Source organism: Nanorana parkeri, unplaced genomic scaffold (assembly GCF_000935625.1).
Source record: "Nanorana parkeri isolate BGI_ZX_2015 unplaced genomic scaffold, ASM93562v1 scaffold2203, whole genome shotgun sequence".
Lineage (NCBI taxonomy): Eukaryota > Metazoa > Chordata > Amphibia > Anura > Dicroglossidae > Nanorana > Nanorana parkeri.
The window spans coordinates 26,257-45,487 of NW_017308471.1; the positions used below are offsets into that span (position 1 = coordinate 26,257).

General features: G+C 45.4%; 1 protein-coding gene across 1 annotated transcript in view; it reads left to right on the forward strand.

The window, feature by feature from the left end:
- The first annotated feature begins 5,470 nt into the window (after window positions 1–5,470).
- NTAN1 (N-terminal asparagine amidase) overlaps window positions 5,471–19,231 on the forward strand; it is a 123,769-nt gene continuing 110,008 nt past the window's right edge. Inside the window, exons 1-4 of the mRNA XM_018573007.1 lie at window positions 5,471–5,722; window positions 8,029–8,101; window positions 8,313–8,418; window positions 12,776–12,849. Of these exons, the coding sequence (XP_018428509.1) occupies window positions 5,471–5,722; window positions 8,029–8,101; window positions 8,313–8,418; window positions 12,776–12,849 (505 nt within the window). The remainder of the gene's footprint in view (window positions 5,723–8,028; window positions 8,102–8,312; window positions 8,419–12,775; window positions 12,850–19,231) is intronic.

Here is a 19,231-nt window from a genome sequence, read left to right on the forward strand (position 1 = left end):
GGGGGGGGGGGCGGCGACATTCATTTGCATATGAATTAGCTGCGATAGTTACATATGAATGGGCTGCGGCTTATTGATATGCAAATCAACGCAGCCCATTCATATGTAAATATCTCATCCGGGACAGGGGACAGGAACAGCGCCAGCAGCTCCGGAGAGCGCACAGAGTAGAGACTAGAGAGAGCTGGGTGAGGAAGTGTTTTTTTTGGCCTCCCCCACCAGCTCCCTCTAGTGTCTACTGTGTAGTAGTGCCGGCTCTGCTAAGAACCGGCCATCAGGCATAGCAAACCGGCCCAAACACAATCAGGTTGATTGTGTTCGGGCCGGCCCGGCCCACCGGGCAAGTGCCCGGTTTGCCCTATGGCCAGTGCGGCCCTGCCGTGAATCAAACCTAGGCTTGATTAAGATTGCTGATCTTCGTCCGGGCTGTGAATGCAGAAGGGATGTGTATTACATCACTTCCGCATTCACCTGTCAGTCATCTGGCTGCTATGGCCAGAGAAAAGAAGCTGATGAAGCAGAGACGTGACCCCATCTTTTATATTTTACCAAAAAATTGGGTAATAATAAATGTTTTATCATTTAATATAGGGGAAACTGTTTTTTTTTTAAATTTCGGTAATTTTTCCTTAATATAGTAAAAAAATAAAAACCCCAGTGGTAAATAAATACCACCAAAAGAAAGCTCTATCTGTCCCCAAAAAAGGGTATAAAATTCATTTCAGTACAGCGCTGCATGACGGAATAAATGTCAGTCAAAATACCGCAGTGCTGAATACTGAAAAATGGCCTGGATGGGAAGGGGGTTTAACACCGCGGATGTCAACTGGTTAATTTTGTCTTAACTGTTTCTAGACTATATCAATTTTGAGCCAATGTGGTTTATTAGAAGCTGTGAAACCACATACGTTATGTTTTAGCTTTTTATATATTGCCCACATAAATATATTTTGCAGTGTGTTTGCACACAGTTGATTTGAAACATCCCCAATCTTGTTCTGTGTTTTTATGACAATATTCCCTCCCAGTCCAAGTCTTGAAGAACAGCGCTCAGCATTGGAAAAATGCTTCCAGGATGTGCTCATTGTTTACAACGTTAAATTAATTCATAGTATGGTCACTAATACACAGATTTTCTTTTATATGAAGATTTGTAATTAGCCCCACATTGTTTGAGAGTAACAGGTCCAGCAGAGCATCATTTCTAGTTAGGGATTCTATAAACTGTACCTTAACATTGTCTTGTCATAAATTAAAAAATGTCCACCCTTTTACTGTTCCAGCAGTGCTATTTTGCCAGTCAATATTACCACTGTCCCTTGCAGCAGTTTCCATCTGTCCAAGGAGCTCAGTCTCTCACCTCATTAACCCGAATAATTATGCACACCCATATGTAACTCCACCCTCAGCACCATCACAGTCCCCATCAACAAAGACCTCTTTCACACTCACTACGCTGATCCCTGACATCTGGGAGACAGCAAACCAATCAACTGAGGTTATCCGGGGGACAAATTATTCTCCGTCCTTACTATAGAATCCCCTATTACCACCAACTGTCTAGACCAACTGACCGTCTCAAACTCATTTGACTCGAGCCACTCGACAATTTTTTTCTCCCATGGGAGACGGCTTGCCAAATTTCGTACATCAAAATAAAATGTAATTTTATTATCCGTTTACAAGTGGCAGCTGTCACCTATTCAAGTTAATGATCAGGTGATAGCCGCTGCATGTAAACGCCTACATATCGCATGTAATTGTATGTGATATTATTACATGCGGTTGGAAAACACTCTCCCTGGTTGCACAATCGATGCACCCAGGAAGAGTGACTGATCCCTAACCAAATGTAATCATATCACATATCATTACATGCGGTGTGCAAAAAAAAATACTACCCCTGCGCATATTTAAAAAAAATACTACCCCTGCACATATAAAAAATATACTGCCACTGCTCATATTAAAAAAATACTACCCCTTCACATATTAAACAAATACTGCCACTGCACATATAAAAAATATACTACCATGTCCGCAGTCCGTTCAGGTTAAAAAAAAATACTGCATGTCAAATTTTGTCCGGTCAGGAAACGGTCCAGAAATGCAAAACACATCAACACACTGCAATTTTTTACTGGAATGCATCAAAAACACATCGCACCGCATCTGCAGATCCGCACCTGATCTGGACCTGAAAATCATATGAACAGGCCCTTAATCGTTAGCTTTTGTAACTCATTACATTAGGAAAGGGGAAATCATGAGGGGCGATATATTTCCCCACAAATTTTCATGTACAAGACTAGCTTGAATCCAGACTGGGTTTTCGGGTAGACCTTGGGGCTGGGTAATCCAGTTCAGATTTTGTCTCACCTTGATTGATTAATGATTTAATTATCCAGGTGAGATAAAAGGGGAAGGCTGGAGAATGAGGGACTCTTGCCTGGGACTCGGAGAGCCTTCTGAGAGAGCTGCAGTTTGTGAGTAAAAGGTTGCTGGAAAATCTTTTGATTTGTGAGGTGGCTGCGAGAAGCTCACCAGCTGTTAGAGAGGAGCACTGTTTGTTTAGTTAAAGCCTGGATGGCAAGGATTTATTTTCTGTTTTATTTGGTTTTGATATTGCAACCTTTTAAATAAAACTGACTGCACGTCAGATTTTAAAGAACTTTGCTGCCTGGACTACCTTTTATCCAGGGAAGGTGATCCTCATTTGAGCTCGCTATACTATAGAGTTTAATGAGGTTAAACAAATTAAATGTAGGAAACTCTAATCCTGATTCCAAAAGATGACGTGGAGTTAAAAAAGCATACAGTCCCCAAGGGTGATAATATGCTGTCTCCCAGTTTTTCATTTTTTTTTAAATACTTTATTTGTGGACAAAAGGGTGGGGTAAATAGAAAAGGAGGACAAGCGGAGGCCACATGGTCTCACACGATATTTGAATCATAGACAGTGAGGAACATATTTAAAACATGTTAACAAGTTGTAAGATCAGGTCAAGTAACCGCACATGTCCCCGCCCTTAAGGCATTTTATGGTGAATATAAATGACTAACAAACACACAAAAACAAAATGAGAAGGGAACAATGTGTCGAGGCGAGCGGCCGAGTATAGCCCCACTATGTGGGAGGCCAGCCCGAGCCAGTTCATCCTCAAACAGCACAGACAAGACAGACATTTACGTACACGGACTCGCAAAGAGAGAGCAGAAGGAAACGTAGAAAGATTGGGAAAGAAAGCGTGGACGGAGGTCTCACCCCCCGGTGGTCCCAAGCCGCCCCTCCCCCCGCGCCCACACACCCCCACACAGTGGGTAGTGTAATTGGGTAGCGCCTCAGTCTCCGGCTCCTTCCTGGCACACTGTAGAGAAAGCTGCCGAGCCCCTGAAGTGGCCACATACCTGGACTGCGATTCCCGTAAACTGGAGGTCAAATCCTCCATCAGTCTAATCTCCTCCACCCGCCTCACCACATGATTACGGAGGGAGAGCGTGTCTGTCGCCACAGAGCTGGTATGCAGGCTCTAGCCGCGTTCAGCAGGTGTAACAGCAGTGAGCTGTTTATACGCTCTTCGAGAAAGCGGCGCCAGGTGGAGATCACTCGAAGGTGAGAATTTTCCTGACCGAGTGAGAACTAAACATAAACACGACAGGGGTGTTCCTATGTTTAACCTCCAACACGGATAGGAAACACCCAGCAATTGGGGGAAGAGGCTGAACACAGCAGTAATCAGAGATGCAGACATGGGAGGGTATATCACCCATAAAACAATGCGATTCCGACTCCACACCCACCCCAGTCCCTCCAATACAACTATAGCATTACTGCCCCTATGTGGTACAGCAACAAGTACCTCACGGAATGTGCACGCCATCTAACAACAACCAGCTGATTTCCCCGTCCAGTAGGCTGGACACGGCAGAGGCTCCGCAACAACGGGGGGGCACGGGGAACAACCATGCGCCCAACAGAATGTGCATACCCAGGCCCCAGACCGTACCCACCCACAGAGGACGCGGTCTGGTGCGGGGAGCCACCGAGCCAATATGTCAACGAGTCAGAACCCACCATAGGGCTCAACAGATCAGGGCTCCCCCCCTCACACCAAGCCACAATGCCTTCCCCATAACCCAGATATCAACCAAGTTGGGGATTCGCATACACATGGATATACATGCAAACAAGTATGTGGGGCTGGGTGCCCACGTATTCAGAAACAACTCGTGGTACCCACTCAGCTCAATTATCCCCAACAGTTCAAGCGTCCCGCGCCCGGTCCAGCAGATCCACCAGGAAGAGCTGGCTGGTAATGGCACAAAAACATATAGAGAGCTAGACCACTGGTCGATGTCCGCAGGAGTGTAAGGTCGAAATAAGCGGGCACCCTGAACCAGAAGTTTATCACAGGAATAGCAGTCAAGCTAGTGACATAGAAAAAAACAATAAAAAAGAAAAACCACAGACATCCTGCAATACTCTGTATGAGATGTCTCACAATCAGCTCCCACTCAATCCTGTAGTTGCAGTAGGGGAGGCCCGGGTTCGGGAAGACAATGGTGGCAGAGAAAGGGACCCTATGACCCACATCCAGGCTGGTGGTATCTCACCGACCAATCAACTCTCAGGGTCCGACGGATGCCCCCTCTGGGTTCCCCGAGAGATAGATCCAGGGCGACTTTTGCGGCGTCGTTGCGGTCTAGAGATGCCGGTGGTGTTAGACGTAGGACCCTCTGAGGCCGATATCTCCAGCCAGTCCGGAAACGACAAATCCGGGCAATCAAGGAAAACCGCCAAGTCAGACATTTGGCGAGGGTGTAGTAGCCTGAAGAAGCGATCACCCCTTCCAATCAGGATCGAGAACGGAAAACCCCAGCGATAGGGTATCCCCTTGGAGTGTAGTAAGTCCGTGAGGGGTTTCAGGAGCCTGCGGCGGTACAATGTCTGGGGGCATACAATGTCTGGGGGCGTAGAATTTCCTCCTTGATCGCGTAGAAATGTATCCTGCATAGCACGTCTCTTGGTCTCGCCTCTGCTGCCTCTCTCGGACCCAGGGTCCTGTGTACCCTGTCGATCTCGATCGGGTCAGTTGGGGGCTTACCCAGCAGAGAATTGAAGATAGCAGTAACCGCCGCTCTGAGGTCAGGGCAGCTGGTAGCCTCCGGGATCCCCCGCAGCCGCAAATTGTTGCGATGGTTGTGATTCTCTGAGTCCTCCTGGCACAATTGAAGATGAATCATGTGGGCTTTCTGTTCTTTTAGAGAGGCCTCAATGCTGGCCATCCTATCTGCAAGGGAGCGGTCAGACTCCTCTAACGCAGATATGCGGTTGTCATGCTGCTGTATATCCGTGCAAACCTCTGCCAGGTCTGTGTGTAGTGTGGCAGTCAGTTGGGCCATCATCACCTGCATGTCTGCGCGGGTAGGGAGAGCTGCTAGCAAGTCATGGAGCCCTGTATTGTCGGCTATGGCCATCACACTGGGCCCGGGTGAGCCCGTCATCCGCAGTGGGGAGGGCACCCCTGACATATGGCCTGATATAGAGGATGCTGGTGAGGAGGGTGGCTCAGAGATAGTGTCAGGAGCCCGCCTGTGTGCCGCGTCATTGATCGCCGGTGAGTCATACTCGAGCGCCCCGGTCTGGGTGGGCGTGTTAGGCCCCGACAGTCGTGGGGAGACGAAGGCGTCCATCCGGGCCTGCGAACGCGGCCGTGTAAAGGTACGGGGGGTTTTCGCTTGTTTACCCATCCTCATGGGGCAGCGGGGTCAGAGAGAGCAGATCAACTGGAAAAGGGCACCCCGGTCTGCAGAGCTCAGCGGATTAGCGTCCACTTGCCGCCATGTTCAGGCCACGCCCCAGGTTGTTTCATTCTAACAAAAATCAGCATACATGGCTTGACACAGTGACCATGTTCTGGTGTAGGTTCATTTTGTTCCTATCTGGGCAATTCCCATATTGTACATTCATTTGTTAATGGTCACTCATTTGAGCAGTTAGTAATTTGCCATACTAGGTACTGTATGCGGTTTGTTATATCCTGTGCCATGTTGTAAACAATACATTGGTAGAATGACAAGATGGTTATGTGAATATTTCTGGGACCATCTTTCTGATATCAGGATGCCAATACCAACACAGTGTGCCATTTCGAGTATTATGATTTAATTACCGATTCTCTTGAGATGCAAATTGTAGAAAGTACTGACACACTAATTCGGGGACATTATCACTTTTACTTGCTAAGGAAAATAGGAGTATACAGGTGAAACTCAAATAATTAGAATATCGTGCAAAAGTTCATTTATTTCACTAATGCAACTTAAAAGGTGAAACTGATATGAGATAGACTCATTACATGCAAAGCAAGATAGTTCAAGCCGTGATTTGTCATAATTGTGATGATTATGGCTTACAGCTCATGAAAACCCCAAATCCACAATCTCAGAAAATTAGAATATTGTGAAAAGGTGCAATATTCTAGGCTCAAAGTGTCCCACTCTAATCAGCTAATTAAGCCATAACACCTGCAAAGGGTTCCTGAGCCTTTAAATGGTCTCTCAGTCTGGTTCAGTAGGAATCACAATCATGGGAAAGACTGCTGACCTGACAGTTGTGCAGAAAACCATCATTGACACCCTCCATAAGGAGGGAAAGCCTCAAAAGGTAATTGCAAAAGAAGTTGGATGTTCCCAAAGTGCTGTATCAAAGCACATTAATAGAAAGTTATGCGGAAGGGAAAAGTGTGGAAGAAAAAGGTGCACAAGCAGCAGGGATGACCGCAGCCTGGAGAGGATTGTCAGGAAAAGGCCATTCAAAAGTGTTGGGGACTTTCACAAAGAGTGGACTGAGGCTGGACTCAGTCCACTGGAGTGCATCAAGAGCCACCACACACAGATGGATCCTGGACATGGGCTTCAAATGTTGTATTCCTCTTGTCAAGCCACTCCTGGACAACAAACAACGTCAGAAGCGTCTTACCTGGGCTAAAGAAAAACAGACCTGGTCTGTTGCTCAGTGGTCCAAAGTCCTCTTTTCTGATGAGAGCAAATTTTGCATCTCATTTGGAAACCAAGGACCCAGAGTATGGAGGAAGAATGGAGAGGCACACACTGCAAGATGCTTGAAGTCCAGTGTGAAGTTTCCACAGTCTGTGTTGATTTGGGGAGCCATGTCATCTGCTGGTGTTGGTCCACTGTGCTTCATTAAGTCCAGGGTCAACGCAGCTGTCTACCAGGAGATTTTGGAGCACTTCATGCTTCCTTCCGCAGACAAGCTCTATGGGGATGCTGACTTCATTTTCCAGCAGGACTTGGCACCTGCCCACACTGCCAAAAGCACCAAAACCTGGTTCAATGACCGTGGGATTACTGTGCTTGATTGGCCAGCAAACTCGCCTGACCTGAACCCCATAGAGAATCTATGGGGCATTGCCAAGAGAAAGATGAGAGACATGAGACCGAACAATGCAGAAGAGCTGAAGGCCGCTATTGAAGCATCCTGGTCTTCCATAACACCTCAGCAGTGCCACAGGCTGATAGCTTCCATGCCACGCCGCATTGAGGCAGTAATTGCTGCAAAAGGGGCCCAAACCAAGTACTGAGTACATATGCATGCTTATACTTTTCAGAGGTCCGATATTGTTCTATGTACAATCCTTGTTTTATTGATTGCATGTAATATTCTAATTTTCTGAGATTGTGGATTTGGGGTTTTCATGAGCTGTAAGCCATAATCATCACAATTATGACAAATCACGGCTTGAACTATCTTGCTTTGCATGTAATGAGTCTATCTCATATATTAGTTTCACCTTTTAAGTTGCATTAGTGAAATAAATGAACTTTTGCACGATATTCTAATCGAGTTTCACCTGTATTGTATTTTTAACTTGGAGACCAGGAATCCAAAAGAAATGTATTTGAAATGGGAAATTACCCATAATTGTGTGAATTTAGTATATATCCTGGTTGTCTTCTTTCATTACTCCTTTTTCCTTTTCATCTTGTACCTTTTTTCTCCAACAGTTTTTATTTCCTCTTCCGAATCAATCTGCAGGTGGTACCTGCAGGTCCATGACCACTCAGCTAAAAAGTATCGGTAATTTACACTTAGAAAATGCTGGGAATTGACTTCTGAAGGTCTTGAAGGATCAAGTTTTTATTTTTTAAATATTATTTCCTACTTAAATCTATTTATTGTCAGGAATTGCATTTGCAAGCTCTTTACTGCTTTATCAAGCAGTATTTTAGATTACCTGAACTTCATTACGCATTTCTACACTCATATTGTCTTTTACGCTGTTTTATAGGGAGTGGAGCCATTTGTTTAGCACACTGTGATGGATCAGACACTGAGAATGAAGTGGCATCTGTTATAGAAGCTGTAAAGTCCCTGCTAAATTCTGCGGAAGGCAGGTAAGCTGTATTATAACTTCTCTGGCAAAACTAGCAAATGTTTCCTGAGGTTTTCTTTTGCCTTCCTCTGGAGTTGTTGTAAATGGTTGAATTGGATAGAATGCAAATTGACCCTTGCAGTGGAGCTGCCTACAGTTCTATCTTTTCAGTTGAGAGGTAACTTGTAAGTTGTAATTTAAGCATATTTGTGTTCAAATGTGAAAGGGCCATTGTTTCTATTCCTCAGTAGGATTGGTTTCAGGGGTTCTACTCTAATCTGTTCATAGTTCCCAAACCAAAAACTTCCTCAGAGACCGCAACATACAGGGGTACAGGTACCCTTTAAAAAAGAAAAAAAAATCACACAGGGACTCGTACACATGCAGAATCACATACATACACGCAATAGGCTGAACTTGATGGACCTGTGTCTTTATTCAGCCTCAAATACTATGTAACTATGTAACCCTTTCTGCATTTTGCACTGGGGAATGATCACTTTCAGTTTGTGGCTATGCCCTTCAGCCTGTCCATGGCTCCAAGGGTTTTTACCAAGGCATTTACTCCGATCCTTTCCCTCCTACATTTTTTAGATGTACACATTGTGGCTTACCTAGATGACCTTCTTCTGAAGGTTTGATTCAATCGCACCCTGAGGGAGGATATCCACAAAACCATTCTGACATTGCCAATTGTTCGGTTGGGTCCCCAATTTCCAGAAGGTTTTGTTGGAGTACCTGGGGCTCCTTCTGGACACAACCCAGGGTGGAGTAACTCTCGGTAAGATTTGCCATGAGGTTCTTGGGTCTGATAGGCTTTGAGTAAGTACCATACACTCAGTTCCACTACACTCCAGACTACTACAACTGAGCATTTTGGCAGTGTGAGACTCCTTTACTAGACCGCCCCATGCGTCGGTCAGCCAAAGCAAAAATCTTTGAGTGGTGGTTTTCCATTTCCTTCCACTTCAGTGGACAGTCCTGACAATGAATGCAAGACTTGTTAGGCTGGGCAGGTTTTCTTGGGACATTAGTGGTCGGTTAGGGGATCCAAATTGTCCATTAACAATCTGGAATTGAGAGTGATTCCCCTTTCCCTTGTGCATTGAATGGGTCTCTTTCCAGGGCTACCTGCCAGTGTTCAGTCTGACCACGCCATGGCTTGCGTTAGCCCATTAAGGATTAACCAGAAGCTGTGCTGTACAAAAGCAAGCAGCTCTGATTTTGTCATAGTGCTGGAACATGAAGTTCTACTCATCTGCTGTGCACATTCTGGGGGTGATCAATGGGCAGGCGGATTTCCTAAGCAGACAGTTGGCTTTGAGGAAATGGTCTCTTTACCCTGATGTCTTTCAGATCTGTTGCTGCTGAGGGACACCCGAAGTAGATCTCCATGTCCAGACTGGACAGATTTCTATCCCAGTCCAGGGATTAAATAGTGTTCACAATGGATGCGCTGATAGCTTCATGCATTCAGTTCTCCCTGATCTATGCTTTTCCTCTATTGAAGATTCTTTATCATCACCTCCACAAGATTGAGGTGGAGGGCATTCCAATGGTCCTGGTGGCTTCAAACTGGCCCAGAAAAGTGTAGCATGCGGACATCCTCAGGATGCTGGCAGACTCTATTGCTGCTTCCAGACCGCGAGGACCTTCTTTCTCCAGGTCCATTGGTTCCTCCTGCTTCTCTGCAACTGGCTTTGATGGCCTTCCTGTTGAAGTCCGGGTCCTAGGAGATAGAGGTTCATGGGACTCTGTCATTCCCACCCATTTTCAGGCCAGGAAGTCCACGTCTTGTAAGTTGCACCATTGTACCTAGAGGGTGTATTTTGCCTGGTGTGTACAGAGACTTTCCCTGCCTCTTATTACACCACTTGGTGGATCAGACAGGTCATCATACATGTTTACTCTGTCAAGAGTAAGACTTTGCCTTTCCCTGTAAGGGCTCATTCTGCTACATCTGTCCGTGCCTTTTGCGCTTTTAGACATCGGGCATCTGCGTCTTCTGTTTACAAGTTCTACCAGGTGGATGTTCATGCCTCTGCTGATGCGAGTTTTGGCCATTAGGTGCTGGAGGCTGCTATCTGAGTTGGAGTTTCCCCTCTTTCCCCTCTTTCTCTGTTTTGGGCCTGTTGGCAGTTTTTTTTTCTTGTGTTGCCAATGTCTCAGTGCTGTATTTGTTGATGTCCCAGTGGTCTCTGAATTTGCCTGTGTCCTGTACTGTACAATCAAGAAAATAAGAAAGTCAAAAGCCATTTTTTTTTAGTTTTGGATCTAGTGGTGAAAGGTTTCACCCTCTGCCAACTTGTTATGGCTGTCTGTGTTTTGGCTATGGCGATTCACCCCTCTATGTCCTGGGGACATTTGGGGGGAAACATTTACAATGTGAACAAATATTTTGGTGACTAAATATTTCCTCTCACTTCTTGTTGCATCTCTAGCACAAGAAGTGAAGGGAAAACTTCCCATCAAGGAGAACCCTTCCCTACTCTATCCAAAAGAAAAAAAAATTTTTTGGCTACACACATGTTGACTCTCAATATGCACTTTATCTGTTCATGCTTTGTAAACAGTTATTTTGGGTATTTCAGGAATCGGGTGTCTGACAGTGTGAACATTTACTGCTCTCACTTACAGCTGGTATAGATAGGGAAATCCCGATGTATACTGGCTTTTTTTTTCTTTCTAAACTTTCAGCAATCGAAACATTTCGATACATGTTTTTATTGCTCAAACAATGTTGCAGGTTTCTGAACGTTGTTGGAACGATCAGAAAACCTTTAGTGACATCTGATCCTGAAATGCTGCAGGATAAGTGTCACTAAGGTTGTTATTATTGGCTGTTCTTAAGTTTGAAGCAGCCTAATAATAACCAAAAATGTATTAATTTATCAAGCAGTAATAGTGAGATTAATTCACAATGACTGCTTGATATAAGTAAATAACATAAGTGTAAAAAATGTTTGCAAAAAATAGTAAAGTGTAAATAAAGAAAACAAATTAATGTAACAAATAAAAATTATATATTTAAATATATTTTTATACTATCATTTATATAAAAATTAACCCCCTTACAATGAAAGCTGAGCTACAGATTTGTTTTTCACCCTGAGGGGTCAATTTTTAACCCCCTCATGACAGTGATGTTCAAAGTATGTCGCTAAGTGTGACACTTAGTGACATTGTATGCCAAGTGACCGCTTTTAGAGAAAAAAGATTAAAATGTTAGGTTTTAGTTTTAGGCCGAGAAGTACAGAAACATTTCTAAAATCCTAGGAATGTGAGTTTTTTCCAAATAAATGTGTATTTATTGCATTTTCTTTAGCTGTGCTGTTTTTCTAAAAAAAAATACTACAAATCAAAACTGGGGAAATAGTGTTTTCTTTGGTTTTTTTCCTTTTAAAAAAAATATTTTATTTGTCCTAAGTGAGGCATTAGGTACACATATGTGATATAAATATATAGCACTATCTGTCCTCTAAAAAACAATGTGTGGTTGCACTTTGTAAGAAAGTATATTACTGATGTGGAAGAATCACACAGCAATAATGTCAAAAGTGTGTCAGTCATTTACGAACAGAAACGAAAAACAAGCTCAGTCATGAAGGGGTTAAATATGTATAACTTTAAAATAGTACTCTTCTACTCTTTTTAATCCATTCATCGGAAATACCTGGTTGATCCTGCCAGCCCCCCTTCTTCATTGTTGCAAACTGACCACATGGTGCGGTCATTTTTAATCTCCGTGTCTCTGTCAGAGATGCTCTGCCTATGCACAGTGCCTGTAGTATCTCTGTATTCAGTGTTCCAGGAAAGCCCCCCCCCTGCCCTGTGCATCCAGTAGGAGTGTGGATCGAAGGAAGGGCATGCTTGTGGAGCACAATGTGCCACATTATACACAAATAGGGAAGTAATTCCCCACTGCGTTTAATGTGGCAAACAGCCAAAAGGAGCTGACATCCCGTCAGTATCCAAAATGAAGCACATGGCAGATAGCTCATGTCGCTTGTTGCTGGATGTTCACATTGAACAGGCAAAAAGCTAATAGGAGTGTGGAATGCAGGAGGGGGGTGCTTGTGGAACAAAATACACAGTGGAAAGTACTTCCCTGTTATGTGTACAGCACAAGCACCCTCAGGCTCATAGAATCCAAATGCCTCCTCCTAGGCTGAAATAGGAAGCTAGAATGATCTACAGCCACGTGACTGCAAAATAAAAGAAGAAAAAAGGTCATAAGCGTTTACTTTTTGCACTTGTGAATGGACACATTATTTTCTTTAATAAAATGTTGTTTTTTGGCAGTGCATTCACATATACTTTAATGAAAAATGCTATTTCCTTGCCCATATTTATCAGCATGTATACATTTCTTTCTTCAGGCTAGAATTACATATTGTTGGAGGTTTTAATGATAAGCGACAACTGTCACAAAATCTTTCACAACAGCTTCTTAGTAAGTGCACTGATTGTAAGTAATATAATGTCAATATCAATTTGCATAATGTCATTTTGTATACCATTTTCTAACTTCTTCTTTTTTGAGGTTTAAGCATGTTTGAATAATAAAATAAAGTAGTTTTTAGCTGGAGGTCATCAACATGACCTATGCCGATAATCTTCGATTTTGTATTACCAGCCCTATAGAAAGCACACTGCATATACGGAACCCTAGGGGCTGATTGACTATGCAAGCACTCAGGAACTACCCAAGGGCCCGTTGCCAGGAGGGGGCCCGTGGCCAGCACAGCTAATGGGGGTACAGGCGCGCTCCTGTACTGAGAGGGGCCCCATCAAGTCAGCAGGGGGTTCCCAAACCCAGTAGGGCTCCCTGTAACAAAGGAAGATGGCCCCGCCCAATTGCAATGGTAACCAGTTAATTTGGCAGGCTCCTTCCCTACAGCGACCGGGCTTCTTTGCATTCCTATGGAGGAGAGGAGCCTGTCAATCAGCTTATTACCATGGTGAGTGGGCAGGACTGTCTGCTGGGCAGACGTATCAGGGTCCCGTCTGCTGCCTGGGCTGTGCTGATCAGCTGCTGTAAGACCCAGTAACTCTTAGCACATTAGTATCCACCCCTGGCACCATTAGGTAACCTGCAAAGGATGATAGCTTAAAGAGTAGGGGAGGGGGTCAGTAGTGGAGGGATGTAGAGGGTGTGGAAGTTAACAGTGTTGGAAGAGGGTGGCAGACATCAAACTTCTGTACCCTCTGCATCCCTCTTCTTAGTGTTCACCTCTGCACCCCTGCCAAGCAGCGTAGGAGGAAGGGTGCAGATGTGAGAAGCATTAGAAAAGGGATGCAGGGGTACAAAGGTGAGCAGTGTAGGAAGAGGGATGCAGGGGGTGCAGAGGTAAGCAGTGTAGGAAGAGGGATGCAGGGGGTGCAGAGGTAAGCAGTGTAGGAAGAGGGATGCAGTGGGTGCAGAGGTTAGCAGTGTAGGAAGTGGGATGCAGGGGGTGCAGAGGTGAGCAGTGTAGGAAGAGGGATGTAGGGGGTGCAGAAGTGAGCAGTGTAGGAAGAGGCATGCAGGGGGTGCAGGGGTGAGCAGTGTAGGAAGAGGGATGCAGAGGTGAGAGGTGTAGGAAGAGGGATGCTGGTGGTGCAGAGGTGAGCAGTATTGCAAGAGGGATGCAGGGGGTGCAGAGGTGGGCAGTGTAGAAGGGATGCAGGGGGTGCAAGAATGTATATGCAGTGGGACTTGGATATGGGCGGAGCATAAGGGGGCCCCATAATTTTGTATTGCCCGGGGCTCCACTTGCAAAAATCTGAGGCACTGAATATCTAATGTGATAATAATTTGCACTCTTTGCCCTAACTTCACATATAAATGGGTATTCAATACCTTGGCACTCAGATTATGGCAGACCTCAATAAAATATTTGAACTGAACTTTAACTTGCTCACTCGTACTCCATGATCTGATATGCAGCATCGGAAACACCTAGCCTTTTCATGGTTTGGAAGGTGTATTGTACTTAAAATGAATGCAATACTTCTTTATCTTTTGCAGACTTGGTTCATCCAGTTCCCTTAACATTTTCCCCACTCGATTTGTGCTGACATCATCAGATGACCACCTAATGTGGCCATACTGGTTGCTTCTGTCCCCACCTGCTAGTCCACACACCTGTCAGAATTGTGTAGCACAGAGACAGAGCCCAGAGTAATGCTCCAAAGGCAAGAGGTGTGGATTGAGTGTGCTCAATCAGTTTTGGTCACCTATCCACAGAAAGGAAGTCCAAAGGACCTAAACTTTGAGGAAAGACTGCATGCATTAAACGTGTTCACTCTTGAAAAGAGGGGACATGATATTAATCTTCAAATTGTTTAATGGTGATGGGATAATCCGTAATAAACTGTTTACTGTCAGTTCAGTCAATAAGACAAGAGGCCACCACCTGAAACTGGCAGAGAAATGGGTTAATCTTAAACAGTGAAGGGGATTCTTTACTGTGAGAGCTGTAAAATTGTGGAACTCCCTTCCAAAGACAGTGGTATCAGCTCAGAGTATGGAATCATTTGAGAACTATCTAGATACTTTTCTCAGCGCACAAGATATACAGGGGTACAGGTTATCTTGGTAACAAACACATGCACACAAAACCAAAGGTTGAACTCGATGGACCTGTATCTTTATTCAACCGTAACAACTATGTAAAAAGGAGGGGCAGATATGAGCTGTGAAGGGGGGCACAGAGGTGAGCTGTGGAAAAGACGGCAGTCCAATGGTGGGAAGGCATAGAGGTGAACCGTGGATGCAGGGGGCAAAGGTTAGCTGTTGACTAGGGGGGTAAAGGCGAGCTGTGGGCGGAAAGGGAGTAGCAGCACTGAGGTGATGTGTGGACAGAGGGCACAAAGGTGAACTGTGGATGGAGTGCACAGAAGTGAGCTGTGGACAGAGGCCACTGAGTTGCCAAACCTCTCTAGCACAGAGGCAGGGGAAGTGCTCCAAAACTCCCTCTTGGATCTGTGTTACACAGATCTGACAGGTGGAGCTGCAGTTAATCAAAGCATTGAAATACAAACAGAGGTGAACTGGGTTGAGGAGGGGGTCGCAAAGTTAGGTGGTGAAAAAGGGGTGCAGAGATGAGCATTGGATGTTTTTCTTTAGGAGGGGGGTGGCTGGTACCTTTCAGAGCCTTAAGTGTTCAAGGAGGCCTCTCTTGCAACTTCGGTCCCAAAACCCCTGAGTGGCAGAACCGGAGAGTCGGGGCAGAGAGGGGCACAGGTGCCGGAAAACTGCAGGCTGAAGTGCTGGTCCTAATGACCATCTTCAGGAAGAAAGCAACGCAGGAGATACATGTCTGGAATGCAGTGTAGGCAGGATCAAGGTCGGGTGAAAACCAAGTCAAAGCCATGCGGGCAATGAGGTACCAGACAGCAGACAGAATCCTAGTCGAGGGACAGGCCAGGGTCCGAGCCGTGAAGACAATGCAGTACAGGAACAGCAGACAAAGAGCGGAGTCAGGAACAAGCCATCTCACAGAAGATGAGAAGAATGGCTGACGAGCTGGGTTCCAAACTGGAATCACTGGTCAGAATACAGGATCTTGGTAGCAAACCGCTGATGATCACTCAGGCCTGGCTCTTCTATGCAGAGGCGCACGCCCAGGCCTGGCTCTGTGGGCCATACCGTGCGTATGCGCAGACTCTTGCGTGGCTTCACTGGCAAAGGCTTCTCGAAGGACTTCTTGACAGGGGGTTACTTTAAGGAGGGGGGAAAGAGAAGGAGGACATTTTCTGGGGAACAGCAAAACATGAAAAAGAAATCGGATTGTAAAAGTATGTAATGTGTGGCGCAGCATACAGAGTGCAGGATTATTATCCAGACTGCCATACTCTGTGTGCTGCGCTTTGTTATGCTGCCATATGTTCGCTGCGCTTTGTTACGCTGTCATTTGTTACATAAGAATGGCCTCTGAATTGTACTCCTGAATTCTGCACTGTATGTTTGGTTGTACATTACATGCTCTTTACCACTCTGTATGCTGGGTATGTTACCCACTCCTGTATGCTGAGTATGGTACATATTTCTGACCACTGCAGTCTGTACCGATGGTTATACATTACATGAATGGAAATTCAGCAGTCAGGTGTGTGCAAAGTACACAGCAGCATACAGAGTTCAAGAGTATGTAAAGCACAGCTGACAGAGTATGTAATTCACAGCCTAGTGTAAAAAGTGCAGGGGCCAGGATTATATAATGTATATAGGGGTATAACACAGCGTATAGATTGCAGCAGTCAGGGTTATGTAAGGTACAGTGTACGTTACATACTCCTGACCATACTCTGCATGCTGTGCTGTGTGGTACATATCTTTTTCTGTTGCATCTTACATGCACTATATTGCCAAAAGTATTGGGACACCACTCCAAATCATTGGATTCAGGTGTTCCATGAAATTTCCTTGCTACTAAATATTCCATGGTCAACTGTTAAGGTGCCCATACACCTGCCGATTTATTGTACGATAATCGCGGGTGATCCTGTGATCGTACGATAATCGGCAGGTGTATGGAAGGCGTGCGACCGTTTCTACTGTATGGTCGTCCGTCTTTTGTCTTCCGAGTGATAATACGAAATCACCTGCACTCCATGCAGCATACAGACCTTGAGTAAGAGGTTGGTGCTTGAAGTGACAACACGGATGGTGCCGTGTCAGATACTATGTCGCCCAGAATAAGGGACCCTGCGTGGCCCCTAAATGTTGGCTGTTTGACACATGTGACGATTGAATAAAAAGTGCTTTACTTCTTGCACCTATCGAGTGCTGGTGACTTCTATTTTGTCTTCCGAGCACACTTGAAAACCTGCCAAAAGCAAGCGCACACTGCCCGCTCAGCATTGGAATCATCGGAAGCCCTCCCCTTAGTGGGGAGAGCTTGCGATGATCGCAAGTACGATCTGACTGTCCAAGATGGGCAGATCGTACAAGGTTTGAATTATCTTATAACCATCGCACAACGAAAGTTGTGTGATGGTTGTAAGGTGTATGGCCAGCTTTAGTGTTTATAACAAAGTGGAAGCAACTGGGAACAACAGCAACTCAGCCACGAAAAATGACAGAGCCTGGTCAGCGCATGCTGAAGTGCACAGAAGTCGCCAACTATCTGCAGAGTCAATACCTACAGACCTCCAAACCTCATGTGTCCTTCAGATTGGCACAACAACAGTGCGTAGAGAGCTTCATGGAATGGGTTTCCTGCATGGGCAGCTGCATCCAAGCTTTTACATCACCAAGTGCAATGCAAAGCATTGGACGCGGTGGTGTAAAGCACGCCGCCACTGGACTCTAGAGAAGTGGAGACGTGTTCTCTGGAGTGACGAATCGCGCTTCTCTGTCTGGCAATCCAATTGACGTGTCTGGGTTTGGCAGTTGCCAGACAAACGGTACTTGCCTGACTGCATTGTGCCAAGTTTAAAGTTTGAGGGAGGGGGGATTATGGTGTGGGGTTGTTTTTCAGGGGTTGGGCTTGGCCCCTTAGTTCCAGTGAAGGGAACTCTTAAGGCATCATCATACCAAGACATTTTGGACAATTTCACGCTCCCAACTTTGTGGAAACAGTTTGGGGATGGCCCCTTCCTGTTCCAACATGACTGCGCACCAGTGCACAAAGCAAGGTCCATAAACACATGGATGAGCGAGTTTGGGGTGGAGGAACGTGACTGGCCTGCACAGAGTCCTGACCTCAACCCGATAGAACACCTTTGGGATGAATTAGAGTGGAGACTGCGAGCCAGGCCTTCTCGTCCTTCATCAGTACCTGACCTCACATACAGTATGCGCTTCTGGAAGAATGGTCAAACATTCCCTAAGACAAACTCCTAAACCTTGTAGACAGCCTTCCCAGAAGCGTTGAAGCTGTTTATAGCTGCAAAGGATGGGCCAACTCAATATTGAACCCTAAGGCTGGGATGTCATTAAAGTTCATGTGCGTGTAAAGGCAGGCATCCCAATACTTTTGGCAATATGGTGTACTTGTGGTCCATACTCCGTACTGTACATCTCTGTTTCTGAACGGTCAAAATTCAAGTGTCTGTGCCAAGCAATACCTCTGACCACTTCACCCTGACACCTGCACTCCACTCTATATGTTATATTGCAATTACATACTGCTTACCATCGTGCTTCATTGTCTGAACAGTTGCTAAGTAGTCTAAGAAGTGCTTCTTCAAGGTAGGCTCAGATCAAATGTTAGCACTTTGCCCCATGTCTTTTACAATCCTAGCAACGCCCCAGATGCTACTACAGCTCTAATTAACCCCATGCAATATTTCCAGAGTCAAGTAAAGTCTTTTAAGAGTCTTGAGGTGCTTTCAAGACATGCTACTGTTTGATCATGTTTAAGTTGACTCATAAGGAAAGTAGCACTGGAATCTGTAATTGCAGTAAAGGGGCTCAAAGTTGCTACTTTGCCTAGGACTACATTTGTCTGGCTCTGCATCCAGGAAGGCCTTTAAGTGATATTAAACTTTCCTTTTTTTTTTTGTTTTGTTTTAGGGTCAGCAGGGTCATAATTTGATTAAAATGCTACCCTTCTTTAAATCTATTTCCGCCTTCTCTAGCTGATCCCCAAACCGCTCTCCCCTCCCCGCTGGCTGCTGAGGAGACACCCGTGTGTGCTTGCTCCCGGCTGTGGCAGCAAGTAGCTGTGTGCGTCTATAGATGCACACACCGTGAGGAAAGCCACGCCCCATCCTCTCCTCCCAACAGATTGGCTGAAGGAGCCAATCACTCCTCTGCCCTCAGTACCCAGAAAGTTCAGAACAGGGGATATCTTCAGGGATCCTGCAGCGGTGACAAGTGACCACATGTAAGTGTGGGGCAGACA